The 14570-nt window shown below is 63.9% G+C and overlaps 2 protein-coding genes and 1 non-coding gene across 3 annotated transcripts; 2 read left to right on the top strand and 1 right to left on the bottom strand.

Moving 5' to 3' along the window:
• The first annotated feature begins 284 nt into the window (after window positions 1-284).
• OSBP (oxysterol binding protein) lies at window positions 285-8357 on the top strand. The gene is made up of 14 exons (XM_074167164.1): window positions 285-598; window positions 1316-1524; window positions 3600-3847; window positions 3957-4155; window positions 5229-5331; window positions 5417-5471; window positions 5629-5760; window positions 5851-6096; window positions 6182-6302; window positions 6451-6554; window positions 6644-6739; window positions 6825-7006; window positions 7149-7369; window positions 8081-8357. Exons 1-14 carry the CDS (start codon window positions 285-287, stop codon window positions 8221-8223), a joined length of 2373 nt encoding a protein of 790 aa, XP_074023265.1. The 3' UTR covers window positions 8224-8357.
• A 1781-nt stretch (window positions 8358-10138) lies between these two features.
• On the top strand, window positions 10139-10211 carry TRNAV-UAC (transfer RNA valine (anticodon UAC)). Its single transcript has one exon. It is a non-coding gene; the product is annotated as a tRNA-Val (tRNA).
• A 548-nt stretch (window positions 10212-10759) lies between these two features.
• CABP4 (calcium binding protein 4) lies at window positions 10760-14258 on the bottom strand. Its single transcript, XM_074167166.1, has 6 exons — window positions 14007-14258; window positions 13069-13099; window positions 12161-12304; window positions 11955-12064; window positions 10896-11043; window positions 10760-10788 (listed from the first exon to the last, which is right to left on the bottom strand). Exons 1-6 carry the CDS (start codon window positions 14256-14258, stop codon window positions 10760-10762), a joined length of 714 nt encoding a protein of 237 aa, XP_074023267.1.
• Between the last annotated feature and the right edge of the window lie 312 nt (window positions 14259-14570).

Genomic DNA, 14570 nt, shown 5'->3' with positions numbered 1-14570 from the left:
GCTGCGACGGCGGTGACGCGCGGCGTCGCTCTCCTCCGCTGATTGGCGCGCCGCGGTGACAGGCGGCCGACCGGACCAGTGAGGGGGCGGGGGAGGGAGCGTTGCTTCACGCCCTTCCGCGCAAGCGCGCCGGCAGCCAACGGGAGAGCGGACCCCGCCCCCCGCCGGAGCTGCCGCCAATCCGCTCGCCGGGGCGGTGCGCGCGGGGGCCGCCTCCGCCAATGGGGCGCGGCCGGGGGCGGGGCGGGTGACGGCAGCGCGGCGGGGCGGCGGCGGCGGCGGCGATGGCGGAGCTCCGCACGGCGACGGCGGCAGCGGGCCCCGGGCCGGCGGCGCTGCCCGGCCCTATGGCGCTGCCCGCGGTCCCTACTTCAGCCCCCGCCCTGCCCTCACCGGCGGCGGGCGGAGGGGCTGGGCCAGGCCCGGGGGCGGGTGCGACAGCGGCGGCGGCGGCGGGGGGCGGTGGCGGCGGTTCCGGGTCGGGCGGCGCCGGGTCCGGTTCGGCGCGGGAGGGCTGGCTCTTCAAATGGACCAACTACATCAAGGGCTACCAGCGCCGCTGGTTCGTGCTCAGCAACGGCCTCCTCAGCTACTACCGGTACGCACCGGGGAACGGCCCTCCTCGCCGAGTCTCGGTGTTCCCCCCACCCACCACCATCTCTAGGCAGCACCGAGGGCCCGTTCCTCCGCGGGGAACCGGGCTGGCGGCTCGGCAGGCTGGGAGACACCTGAACCCGGTTGTGGGGGCCCCAGTCCTCCATTATTCATGGGGGAACCGGAGCCCGTAGGCAGCTGGCAGCTCCGGTTACAGCCCGGCGGGCGCGGAGAGTGGGGGGGAGACACTGTCCACCGCCGGGGCTGGGGTGTCCCAGGCGGTTCCCTCCCTCCCGGGCCCGCTGACGTGGACGGGGTGTGCCAGGCTGGCACGGCCTCGCAGGGCGCTGGGGACTTCACCCTCTGTGCCGGGATGCGGGAAGCACCCGGGGCCGCAGGGAGGGGGGGGGAATAGCACGGTGGGGGCCGCTCCTGGGGGTTTGTTGAACCCCGGGGGCCACGGACCCCTTCCCTGGAGCGGTGTTGCCAGCCTTGGCCCCGTTCCGGCACTGGCGGTGAAACCCCACGCCGGCTGCTTGGCAAAACCACCGGGGGCTGGAGCCGCTGCCCTATTAATAGCCCAGCCTGGGGGCGGGGGGGGTGGGGTGTGGAATGCCAGGCCCCCACCCCAGGGCTTGGCTACCGCCTGGGCTGGGCTACGGGTCACCTCCTTGCCCCAGCCCCCCTCACCCTCCTGTCCCTGTCCGGCTTCCCTGTGCAGATCCAAGGCGGAGATGCGGCACACTTGTCGCGGCACCATCAACCTGGCCACTGCCAACATCACGGTGGAGGATTCCTGCAACTTCATCATTTCCAACGGGGGGGCCCAAACCTATCACCTGAAGGCCAGCTCGGAGGTGGAGCGGCAACGTTGGGTCACCGCCCTGGAGCTGGCCAAGGCCAAAGCCGTCAAGATGCTGGAGGAGTCAGGTACGGCCCTGGCGCCATCGTGCCGTCACGCAGCCCGTCTCTGTTATCCGCGGGAAGACAGGGAAGCTCTACGGAGAGACTTAGATAGGTTGGATGGATGGGCCGACCTTAACGGGATGAGCTTCAACAAGACCAAGTGTCAGGTCCTGCGCTTGGGCAGCAACAACCCCACGCATCGTTCCAAGGCTTGGGGAAGTGCGGCTGGAAAGCTGCCTGGAGGAAAAGGATGTGGGGGTTTCTAATTGACAGGCGGCTGAAGATGAGCCGGCAGCGTGCCCAGGTGTCCCAAGAAAGCCCATGGCATCCTGGCTTGTATTAGGAATAGCGTGACCAGCAGAAGTAGGGAGATGATTGTCCTCCTGTACTCAGCACTGGTGAGGCCACACCTGGAGTATCGTGTCCAGTTTTGGGTACCTCAATCCAAGAGAGATATGGAGGTGCTGGAGCGAGTGCAGAGGAGGGCAACGAAGCTGGGGAAGGGCCTGGAGCATAAGTTGTACGAAGAACGATTGAGGGAGCCGGGACTGTTTAGTTTGAGGAAGAGGAGGCTGAGGGGAGACCTCATCACTCTCTATAACTACTTGAAAGCACATCGTAGAGACGTTGGTGCCGGTCTCTTCTCACAAGCGAACAGCGGTAGAACAAGAGGGAATGGCTTCAAGCTGCAACAGGGTAGGTTTAGACTAGTCGTTAGGAAGAAGTTCTTCACAGTAAGAGTGATCAGACACTGGAACGGGCTGCCCAGGGAGGTGGTTGAGTCACCATCCTTGGATGAGTTTAAGAGTCGTTTAGATGTGGTGGTGGAGGATACGGTGTAGGGAAGGACTTTGTAGAGTAGGGTAGATGGTTGGACTCGGTGATCCCAAGGGTCTTTTCCAACCTAGATGATTGATTCTATGATTCCGTGTGTCCCCAAGCCCCTCGGAGCCAGGCGGGACGTGTGGGTCCCTCTCCTTCGGCCCAGGGGCTGTTTTGCTGCCCCGTAGAAAGCAATCCCGCGTCCCCCCTCAGTGCCCCCTTTGTGATGGCTCAGGTGTTCCAGTGTCCTGCACTGGACGTTCCCAAACTCTCCCAAGATCACGGCGCGGAAAACAAAGAGCGAGGTCACGGGATGCTTGCACTGCTCGGCCACCACGTGTCACCTCGCGCTTTGGGGTTTGGGAAGCTCCCAATGATTGTAGGAGCAAGGAGTTGGTGCTTTGCTGGGACGAAGGCTCCCATCCTCTTCCTCACGGGCAGGAGACACATTCCCAATCCCCTGGGAATTGTCTTCATTTCAAGAGAGCGAGCCTGGCCCGAGGTGCTTGTGGGGGTGACAGTGACAACTGCTGAGTCTCTTCCATGTGTCGCCACTCCCCAAAATGTGGCTTCGGGCTTCCTCGGCAGCGCCTGCTGCTCTCCCTCCCCCGGGGAATCTCGTCTCCCTCCCGTTTGCTGGGCGCTCGCCCAGTTTCAGACCTAAATTATTCCCCCCCTCAACTCATCCAGACCAGCAGCCGACACCGGCAGCGGGATCTGGCCGTGCAGAGACACCGCTGCATGAGCACCCGGCTCGGAAACGGGTGGCCCGGGGTGCTGGCAGCTGCCCCCCAAGCAGGGTTTGGAAGGGGTGGCCGTGTCCGTCCCCGTGTGAGCTCGGTAGCCGCTGTCATACCTGCTGTGGCCGTGCCGGCATGGCACCGGCTCCCCCGCTGCCCGGCTCTGGCTTGAGGAGCCACCAGCAGCCTGGCACACACGTCCTCGCTGGCGTGACCGCTCTCTGTGCCAGGAAACCGGCCATCTGCTCTGAGCTGCCACTCCGTGGCCATGTCATTGCCACTCAGGATGCCGTGGCGGTGGCCGGGAGCGCCCTGTGTGTGGCTACCAGCCCTCAGGGTGGTGGTGGGGGGGGGGGGGGGCGGCTCGTGCTGTGCCCGTCCTGGCATCCCCACGGTCAGAGCCTGGTGTGGCTCAGAGGGCAGGTTGATCCCGCTGCTCCCAGCACGCAGCTTCCCCTTTCCCCCCCCCCCCCCCCCATCTCCTGGGAGGAGAAGGATACCCCACGGGGCTACGCTAAGGTCCCTCCCTGCTGGCAGACGACTCCGGTGACGAATCGGTGTCGCAGACGGACAAGACGGAGCTGCAGAGCACGCTGCGCACCCTCTCCAGCAAAGTGGAGGACCTGAGCACCTGCAACGACCTGATCGCCAAGCACGGCACGGCCCTGCAGCGCTCCCTCAGCGAGCTGGAGACCCTCCGGCTACCGGCCGAGAGCTCCGAGAAGATCAAACAAGTCAATGAACGAGCCACCCTCTTCCGCATCACCTCCAACGCCATGATCAACGTGAGTTCCGCACCCCACCCCATAGAAGAGGTCCACAAGGTGTGTGTGTGGGGGGGGTTTGACCCCCACACACTGACTGTACGCTGACGGGGCATCGTTTTCCCCGCAGGCCTGTCGGGATTTTCTGATGCTGGCCCAGACCCACAGCAAGAAGTGGCAGAAATCGCTGCAGCACGAACGGGACCAGCGTATCCGGCTGGAGGAGACACTGGAGCAACTGGCCAAGCAGCACAACCACCTGGAGAGGGCCTTCCGTGGCGCCACCGTCCTCCCAGCCAGTGCGCCCGGCACCGGCGGCTCTGCCAAAGGTAGCGTAGAGTCATAGAATGGGTTGGGTTGGAAGGGACCTTTAAGATCATCCAGTTCCATGATGGGGGGGACACCTCCCACCAGACCAGGTTGCTCCAAGCCCCCTCCAACCTGGCCTTGAACCCCTCCAGGGATGGGGCAGCCACAGCTTCTCGGGGCAACCTGGGCCAGGCTCTCACCACCCTCACAGCAAAGAAGTTCTTCCCCACATCTCATCTCCATCTCCCCTCTTTCAGTGTCAAACCCTTCCCCCTCCTCCTATGGCTCCCCTCCCTCATCCAGAGTCCCTCCCCAGCTTTCCTGGAGCCCCTTGAGGAACTGGAAGGGGCTCGAAGGTCTCTCTGGAGCCTTCTCTTCTCCAGGCTGAACCCCCCCAACTCTCTCAGCCTGTCCTCCCAGCAGAGGGGCTCCAGCCCTCCCAGCATCTCCGTGGCCTCCTCTGGTCCCGCTCCAACAGGTCCCGTCCTTCTGCTGTTGGTGGCCCCAGAGCTGGAGGCAGCACTGGGGGGGTCTCCCCAGAGCGGAGCAGAGGGGCAGAATCCCCCCCCTCGCCCTGCTGGCCACGCTGCTGGGGATGCAGCCCGGGATGTGGGTGGGTTTCTGGGCTACCAGCACGTGTTGTCGGGTCGTGTCCAGCTTTTCATCCACCAAGTCCTTCTCCTCAGGGCTGCTCTCCATCGCTCCATCCCCAGCCTGTGCTGATACCGGGGGTTCCCTCAACCCCAGGTGCAGGACCCTGTGCTTGGGCTTGTTGAACCTCATGAGGGCCCCTTCTTGAGCCCGTCCAGGTCCCTTTGGGTGGCATAAACCCCCAGCTGCTTCCAGTCCTTTTTCTGGACTGGGCTTGGTGTCCTTCACGTGGCTGACCCCGAGCGATAGGTGTGTCCGGTCCCAGCAGGCAGCTGGCTCTGTCCCCGTTCCTCCTAAGCCTCGTCTGCCACCCTTCAGTGCGGCAGAGGTGGTGTGTGGCCCCTCGCCTACCTCGTGGTGACAGGATAGCCCCCCAGTGCCTCACTGGGGTAAACTGGGAGGAACCTTGAACTGGCTACAACTGCCCTCTCCCCCTCCCCAGATCCCTGCTGCCCGGCGAAAGGAGATATGAGCGATGAGGACGATGACAATGAGTTCTTCGACGCCCCGGAGATCATCACCATGCCAGAGAGCATGGGCCACAAGTGAGTGCCAGGGCGTGGGGCTGCCTTCCTGCCCCCCCACGTCCCTCTTAGGGCTGTTTTTGCCCCTCTGTGTGTCCCCCCCCAGGCGCACGGGCAGCAACATCAGCGGCACCAGCAGCGACATCAGCCTGGACGAGCAGGTAGGACGGGGACATTTCACCAGGGTCGTGCGTTGAGCTGGTTCTTGGAGGAATGGGGCTGACCGGGGGGTGGCCTGGTTCCCACGGAGGGCTTGGGGTGGGTGGAGGGAGGGTCACAGCAGCATCACAGCAGCCCTTATCTCACCCCCCCCCCCAGTACAAGCACCAGGTAGAAGACACCAAGAAGGAGAAGAGAACCCGCATCCCCTACAAACCCAACTACAGCCTCAACCTCTGGAGCATCATGAAGAACTGCATCGGGAAGGAGTTGTCCAAGATCCCGATGCCGGTGAGAGGGGACACAGCCAACAGGGGGGCAATGGGCACCCCAGACACCCCACACACACACACACACTTCTTACCCTTTATTTCCCTCCAGGTGAACTTCAACGAGCCCCTCTCCATGCTGCAGCGCCTGACGGAAGACCTGGAGTACCACGAGCTGCTCGACCGAGCGGCCAAATGCGAGAGCTCGCTGGAGCAGTTGTGCTACGTGGCCGCTTTCACCGTCTCCTCCTACTCCACCACCGTCTTCCGCACCAGCAAACCCTTCAACCCTCTCCTGGGGGAGACCTTCGAGCTGGATCGTCTGGAGGAGAACGGTTACCGTTCCCTCTGCGAGCAGGTACTGCCGTCCCCGGGTTCCTCCGAGCCTCGCCGATCCCGGCTCGGGGTGGCCGGAGATGATGTGTCCCCTCTCCCCCGGCCAGGTGAGCCACCACCCGCCGGCCGCTGCCCATCACGCCGACTCCAAACACGGTTGGACGCTTCGGCAAGAAATTAAAATCACCAGCAAATTTCGGGGCAAATACCTCTCCATCATGCCCTTGGGTGAGCGCCGTGCACGGGTAGACCCCTTGGGGAAGGGAGGATGATGGTTCTCTGCCAGGGAGTGGGGTTGGATTTGGGGCCCACCCAAGGTCTCCATGGATCGGGTGGGCTCCGGAGGAGGGTTCCCAGCACAACTTTCCCTCCTCAGGTACCATCCACTGCGTCTTCCACTCCTCCGGCAACCACTACACGTGGAAAAAAGTCACCACCACCGTTCACAACATCATCGTGGGCAAACTCTGGATAGACCAGGTGGGATAAAACCTTGGGAACAGGGCTCCCCAGGTCCTGTAGTTTCCCTCCAGGACCGGATGTGACCGTTGTCCCCTCCCTTTTCTCAGTCAGGTGAAATCGAGATCGTCAACCACAAGACGGGTGACAAGTGCAATCTCAAGTTCGTCCCTTACAGCTACTTCTCCCGGGACGTGGCCAGGAAGGTAAGGACACGGGGAGGGGGACAGCCTGGAACGCGCTGGGCTGCTTGTGGCTTCCCATTCAGGCTGCCGTCCCCTCTCCCTCCAGGTCACCGGGGAGGTGACAGACCCCACGGGGAAGGTGCATTTCGTCCTGCTGGGCACCTGGGACGAGAAGATGGACTGCTACAAGGTGACGCAGGGCACTGGGGACAACGGGGCAGAGGGACGGCAGAGAGCCCACGAGGCCGAGGACAGCCGGGTGCTGCTGTGGAAGAGGAACCCTCTCCCGTGAGTGGGGGGACGACGTGACAAAAGCGTCCCCAAAAACCTGGGGGGGCCTGCTTCCTACCTCCCATCGAAGCGCAGGGGGAGAGAGGGGTTGGGTGTGAATCTGAGGGGGAGGGTCTTTTTCCTTTTTTTGTCATTTTAGGAAGTACGCGGAGAATATGTACTATTTTTCGGAGCTGGCGTTGACCCTCAACGCCCCGGAAAACGGGACGGCCCCCACCGACAGCCGCCGCCGCCCCGACCAGCGCCTGATGGAGAATGGCCGCTGGGACGAAGCCAACGCCGAAAAACAACGCCTGGAGGAGAAACAACGCATCTCCCGCAAGAGACGGGAAGCTGATGCTGCCAGGGCCACCGAGGACGGTAAGAAAAGGGGGGGACAAGTGACATAGAGGGAGAGGGAGGGAGAGAGGGAGAGGGAGACGGAGAGGGAGGGAGAGGGAGGGAGAGAGGGAGAGGGAGAGGGAGAGGGAGACGGAGAGGGGGAGAGAGGGAGAGGGAGACGGAGAGGGAGGGAGAGAGGGAGAGGGAGACGGAGAGGGAGGGAGAGAGGGAGAGGGAGACGGAGAGGGAGGGAGAGAGGGAGAGGGAGACGGAGAGGGAGAGGGAGACGGAGAGGGAGACGGAGGGAGAGGGAGAGAGGGAGACGGAGAGGGAGAGAGGGAGGGAGAGGGAGAGAGACGGAAAGAGAGAGGGAGAGAGACGGAAAGAGAGAGGGAGAGAGACGGAAAGAGAGGGAGAGAGAGGGAGGGAGAGACGGAGGGAGAGGGAGAGACAGAGAGAGAGAGAGGGAGACGGAGAGAGAGAGGGAGACGGAGAGAGAGAGGGAGACGGAGAGAGAGAGGGAGCTGGAGAGAGAGGGAGAGAGAGGGAGAGAGAGAGAGAGAGGGAGAGAGGGAGAGAGGGGGGGAGAGAGAGAGAGAGACGGAAAGAGAGAGAGAGAGGGAGAGAGAGACGGGGAGACGGAGAGACAGAGACGGAGAGAAAGAGAGGGAGACACCCCCCCATCCTACCCTTTTAGCCTCACCCTCCTCACTCACCACCCCACCCCCCCCCTTCCTTGCGCCCCCCCAGGCACCCCCTACGACCCCTACAAGCCGCTGTGGTTCGAGCGCAAGAAGGACCCTGTCACCCAGGAACTGGCGCACGTCTACAGGGGCGGTTACTGGGAGAGCAAAGAGAAGCAGGACTGGACCTTGTGCCCGGATATTTTCTGAGCTGACGGGTGGTTTTTTGGGTTTGATTTTTTTTTTTTTTTTTTTTTTTGGAGGGGGGGGTGGGGTGGGGTGGGGAGAGACGACACACACACACAAAGGCCCAACCGAAGGGGAGCCCCCCCCCCCCCCCCCCCCCCATCTGTCTGTCCGTCTGTCTGTCTTAACCGCCCCTCCGTCGGCCGCGCTCGCCTGCCGGGGTTGCCTTAGTTCCATCCAAACTGACCTTGATGCCGGGAGCGGGGAGCGAGAAACCGGCACGGACATTTCCCCCCCCCCCCCGGCTAAAAAGAGATGGTGGGGGGGGTGTGTTTCCCCTTCATCTTAACACACTTTGTAACCCCCCCTCCCAGGGCAGTAAGGGGAGGGCAGGGTCGGGGGGGGGCCAGCTCTGCCCCAGGCGGTGGTGGGCGCAGCGGGGCGAGCCCGAGGCTGGCCTTGGTCTCTTCCCCCCCCCTCCCCATTTTTCATTTCTCCTCTGCCCCCCCCCCCCCCCCGCCCCAGGGCATTGGGAGGCTCATGGGGGGGGAGAATGGGGGGCAGACTCCACCCCACAGCCTGTTCTATAGGTGTATATTATATATATGTAGAGAGCGAGCAGCGGGGGGGGGGGGGGGGGTCCCCTTCTCCCCCTGCAGAGCCCCCGGCCGGGGGGGGGACGCACCCAGTCCTGTCCCCAGCCTCCCTGGGGTGTCCCCCAGCCGCGGGGCCCCCCTCCAGGTGCCTTCCCCGGAGGTTGTTGAGGGCAGGGGATGGTCTGAGGATTTGGGGAGGGGGCAGGGGGGGGGGCCCTCCCACCCACCCATTTCCGGGGAGCAGCCGGGCCCCTGCGCCCCCAAACACTACAGGGGCTGGGAGATGTGCTGTGGGGGGAGGCGGGGGGGGGGGTTCTGCACCCCCAAAAACTGAAAAGTGGGGGCGTATGATGCCTTTTTTTTTTTTTTTTTTTTTTTTTTTTTTCTTCCTCCCCCCTCTCCAGGAAAACAACTAAATTAAAATCTGTGAATGCCCCAGCCCCCTTGTGCCTGCTCTGTTGGGGGGGGGGGGGGGGGGGGGTGGAGTGGGTGTTGATCCTGGACCCCCCCCCCCCCCAGCCCCCCCCAACCTGCTCCTGGGACTCTGGGGGGAGCTGAGGGATCACCCGCTCTCCCACAGGGGTCCCTGCACCCCAAAAAAGAGGGGGGGGGGGGTTATAGCACCCAAGCTGGGACTTGAACCCTTGGCCCTCAGATTAAAACTCTGATATTCTGCTGACTGAGCCACCCAGGCAGCATTTTGGCGGGGGGGGGGGGCGGGAAGGTTCCGGGGGGGGGCCCAGAGGGTCCCCAACCTTCCTTCTCCTCTTCCCTCCTTGATGTTTGGTCACTGCGGGCACCTCAATGTGTCCCCCCCCCCGATGGGTCCCCAGCTGCCATCGAGGGACCACTGGCCCCCCCCCGCCATGTCCCTGGGGGGTGGGGGGGGCCCAGGTGCCACCCTGGCCCCCACAGCCCCCTGCCCTACGGCTCCTTGTCCCCATCACGGGGGACCTGGCCAGCTTGTGGGATCCTCTGTGTCCCCCAAACACCTCCCGTGGGCTGTCTGGGGGGCACTGGGCTGGTTTTTGCTTCCCCCCCCCAAAGAAAAGGGAGCTATAGGCTACCAGAAACTGGGGTCAAAGCCATGGGGGGATTAACTCCAAGGGGTGACCCCCTCCAGCCTTTGGGGGGCTTATGTCACCCCCCACCCCATGCTGGCCAACAAGGGTCTAGTCGTGGGGGGGGGTCCCTGTGTCTTGTGTTGTTTCCCACCCCCCCGACTCGATCGTAGCCGCTCTGGTGGGACTCGAACCCGCGACCCTCAGTGTCCGCTGCCGGTTGAAGTCCAAGGCGCTCCCCCTTGCGCCACAGAAATCCCCCCCAGTCCCCCCTCCCCTCGTGGCTCCATGGTGTAGCGGTGATCACGTCTGCTTTACACGCAGAAGGTCCTGGGTTCGAGCCCCAGTGGAGCCACCTCCGTCCCCAGACTCAGCATTTTTTTGGGGGGGCTCCTTTATGCGGGGGCGGGCTGATTTTCCCTCCCCCCCCCCTTTCTTAACGGAAGCGTGCTGATTGGTCGGCACCGATCCGACTGGCGGATCGTCCAGCCAATGGCAGAGCGCAGGTTGGGGGACCACGTGACGACTGAGCCCGCTCTCCCCTCCCGGGGTTTGGGGACGGTCGCACCCCGTGTCCCCGTCCCCCCCCCCCCAACAGACACTCACCTCCAAATCTGATCAGGGGGGTTTATTGGGTCCCCCAGCACCACACACACACACCCCCCCCCAACCCCTCCGGGGGGGGCTGTTGGGGGGAGGGAGGGGGTGTGCCTCATGTCTGCCCCACTCCCAGCTGTGGGCTCGGCTGTTCACTCTGAAGCCTAATGGTGGCCGAGAAAGAGGTTGGGCAGGTCGGCCGGGCAGAGGGAGCTCCTGGCAGGGGTTGGGGTGAGGGGGGGGGGGTGTGGGGGTGTCCCCGATGTGAGGGGAGGGGCGGGGGTCCCCTCCTGCCCTGAAGCTTCGTTACCGGGATGACAACATCATAACGAACTCTGTGGGACAAGGGAGGAGAAGGCATGAGGGGACCCAACTGAGCCACCCTCCGTAGTCCCCGTCCGTGGGGGCTGCAGGGAAGCGGGGGGGGGGGGGGGGCCCTCACCGTCAAAGTCCACGCGCCCGTCCCCGTTGAGGTCCACGTCCTGCAGGATCTCGTCCACCTCCTGGGCCTTCAGCTGCTCCCCCAGCAGCGCCGCGATGGCCTCCCGCATCTCCCCGCTGCTGATCTCCCCGTCCCCGTTCATGTCGAACTGCGGCGCCCGCAGGGTGGGGGTCACCTTCCCCACCGGCACCACCACCCTCCCTCCAGGGCCATGGGCACCATCCCCTCCATGCCCCTGGTCATCCCCATGGTCACTGTCTTCCCACGGTCATCATACTCTCCATGCCTGTGGTCATCCCCATGATCTTCCCGTGGTCACCATCACCTCCATGCCTGTGGTCATCCCCATGGTCTGTCGTCCCCCCATGGTCACTATCCATTCCATGCCCATGGTCAACACCATGGTCACCATTTCACCATGGTCATGGTCTTCCCATGGTCACTATTGACTCCATGGTCATGGTCACCCCATGGTCTTCCCGTGGTCACTATCCACTCTATGCCCATGGTCACCCCCATGGTCACCATTTCACCATGGTCGTGTCTTCCCATGGTCACTGTCCCCTCCATGCCCATGGTCACCCCCATGGCCACCATTTCCCCATGGTCATGGTCACCCCATGGTCTTCCCATGGTCACTGTCCCCTCCATGCCTGTGGTCACCATTTCCCTGTGGTCATGGTCTTCCCATGCTCACTGTCCCCTCCATGCCTGTGGTCACCCTCATGGTCACCATTTCCCTGTGGTCATGTTCTCCCCATGGTCTTCCCGTGGTCACTGTCCCCTTCATGCCCCTAGTCACCCCATCATCACCATCCTCCCACGGTCATGGTCACCCCATGGTTTTCCTACGATCATTGTCCCCCTCCATGTTCTTGGTCACCGTTCCCCCATGGTCATAGTCACCCCATGGTCGCTGTCCCCTCCATGCCAATGGTGACCATTCCCCCATGAAGACCATGGGGTCTTCCCATGGTCACTGTCCCCTCCATGCCTGCAGTCACCCTCGTGGCTGTGTCCCCCCGCCGTGGCCGTGGTCCCCCGTGGCGGTGGCCATACCTCACGGAAGGCGATCTTGAGTTCCCTCACGCCCACCATGTGGGCCGTCTCCTCCCGCAACTTTGGTCCCATCATCTGCACGAAGTCCTCGAAGTCCACGCGGCCACCCACTGCGCAGGGGAAAGGGAGAACCTCAGCGCCTCACGCCCCATCTCCTCCCCCTCCGGTCCCCTCCCCAGCCCCACGGCGGCCGGCCCCACACTCACTCCTCATCTTGATGTGCTGGGAGATCTCGATGAGCTCCATCTCGGTGGGCATGTACCCCAGGGTGCGCATGCAGGCGCCCAGGTCCTTGTAGCTGATGTACCCGTCCTGGTCCGTGTCGAACTCCTTGAAGGCATCCAACAGCTCTGCCCACACACACGGCCACACGCACCCCATCAGGACGTCCCCCTGGCGCCACGTCACCTCGGGGCAGGTCCCTCCCTGGATGTGGTGCCATGGTACGTGGCCCCATGGCTCTGTGGCCTGTGGCAGAGCCCTCCATGGCATGTGTCCCTGTGGCACTTCAACCCGTGACACTTCAGCCCATGGCACTGCACCCCATGGCAGAGCCATCCATGACAAGGTGTCCCCATGGCACCGTGTCCCATGGCAGATCTCTCCATGGCATCTGTCCCCCATGGCACTGCACCCCATGGCAGAACCCTCCATAACATGTGTCCCTGAGGCACTACAACCCATAGCACCACACTCCATGGCAGATCCCTCCATGACAACATGTCCCCATGGCACCATGTCCCATGGCAGATCCTTCCATGGCACATGTCCCCATGGCACCACACCCCATGGCGGACCCCTCCATGACAACGTGTCCCCATGGCACCATGTCCCATGGCAGATCCTCCCATGGCATATCCCTCCATGGCACATGTTCCCATGGCACCATGTCCCATGGCAGATCCTCCCATGGCACGTGTCCCCATGGCACCACACCCCATGGCTGACCCCTCCATGACAATGTGTCCCCATGGCACCATGTCCCATGGCAGATCCTTCCATGGCACATGTCCCCATGGCACCGCACCCCATGGCAGATCCCTCCACGGCACGTGCCCCCCATGCCCACAGCTCACCCCAGCCCCATCGTGTCCCTTGTACCTCCCCTGCTCACCATCCAGCTCCTCTGGTGACAGCTCTCGCTCCTGGGTTGGCCGCACGTGGGGTGGGGACAGAATCAGACCTGGCTCAGCCCTAACCTCCCCCCGCCCCGAAGCAAACCACGGTGTCACCTTCGTTAAGCGTGGGCCAAAATTAACTCCAGCGGGAGGGATTAGAGGGATTGGAGGCAAAGCCCAGCCCTGCCCTGCCCTGGCCCCCGTGTCCCATCTCCTGTCACCCACCCTGGGGCTGCCCCAACCCGGGACCCCCAGGTGCTGCTGAGGGTCACCCATAGTCCTGGAGGTCGGGGGCTTGGGTCCCCCTTCCCAGGCTGTCCCCTTGGGTGTCCCCTCTCTCCCCAGGGCTCGTGGGGTGTCCCCAACACCATCCTCAGTGCCCCTCTGTCCCCTCCATCCCCAGGGTCCTGGAGTGTCCCCAGTCCGGTCCCCGATGTCCCCATCTCCAGGGTCCCAGAGCATCCCGACCCCATTCCCAGCGTCTCCATGTCCCCTCCATCCCCAGCACCTCCGTGTCCCCCCCATCCCCAGGGTCTCAGAGTGTCCCCAACCCTGTCCCCAATGTCCCATGTACCCTCCATCCCCAGGGTCCCAGATTGTCCCCTCCATTCCTGGGGTACCAGAGTGTCCCCAACCCTGTCCCCAGCGCCTCCATGTCCCCTCCATCCCCAGAGTCCTGGAGTGTCCCCAACCCTGTCCCCAATGCCCCATTGTCCTTTCCATCCCTGGGGTTCCAGAACATCCCCAACCCCATCTTCACTCCCCCCGTGTCCCCTTCCTCCCCAGGGTCCTGGAATGTCCCCGTCCCCAGTGCCACATCATTCCCTCCATCCCTCAGGTCCCAGAGCATCCCCAACCTTGTCCCCATGTCCCCTCCATCCCCAGTGTGTCCCCCCCCCTGCCCCGTCCCTCTGTCCTTCCCGGCTGTCCCCACCTTGCCGAAGACGGTGTTGAGGAAGGGGGAGTAGGTCTTGGTGGCAGCGGCGTGGGGGTCCCCAAGTCCCTTCTTGCTGTTCTTCTGCCCGTGGCCGCTGTGCCGGGACTCGGAGCCGGGGCTCTTGGTGGCCGGGGGGCCACCGTCCTCGGGGGTTTTGGGGGTTTTCTCACCCACCTCCCCCCCGCCTTTCCCCTTACCCGGGGTCTCTGTGTCCTTAGGGGTCCCCTTGTCCCCCCGGGAGCGTGGCATGGGGCCGGGGGCGGGTGGCAGGCGGGCAGGGAGCGGGACCCCGAGGTGGCCGAGCCTTAAGAAGGACCAGGAAAATCCTCTTACGCCCCGACGTGCCCCCCCTCAGCCCCCCCCCTCCTCCCCCCGTGGGCTCCCTGGACCCAGGCAGGGCAAAGCCAATTAGCGGTGATTAGTGACAGGAAATGGTCACCGGCCGCTGCCACCACCCCGTGGCCTCACATCGGGGCAGGAGCCACATGGCCACAGCACTCCCAGTTACTGGCCAGGTCCCCAGAGCGTGTCCTGGGGACATCCTCCGATTCCGACCCTCGT

This window comes from Numenius arquata, unplaced genomic scaffold, assembly GCF_964106895.1.
Source record: "Numenius arquata unplaced genomic scaffold, bNumArq3.hap1.1 HAP1_SCAFFOLD_1190, whole genome shotgun sequence".
NCBI classification, from domain to species: Eukaryota; Metazoa; Chordata; class Aves; order Charadriiformes; family Scolopacidae; genus Numenius; species Numenius arquata.
Note: the sequence above shows the minus strand (reverse complement) of the source record. Positions and strands in the feature narration are given on the sequence as shown.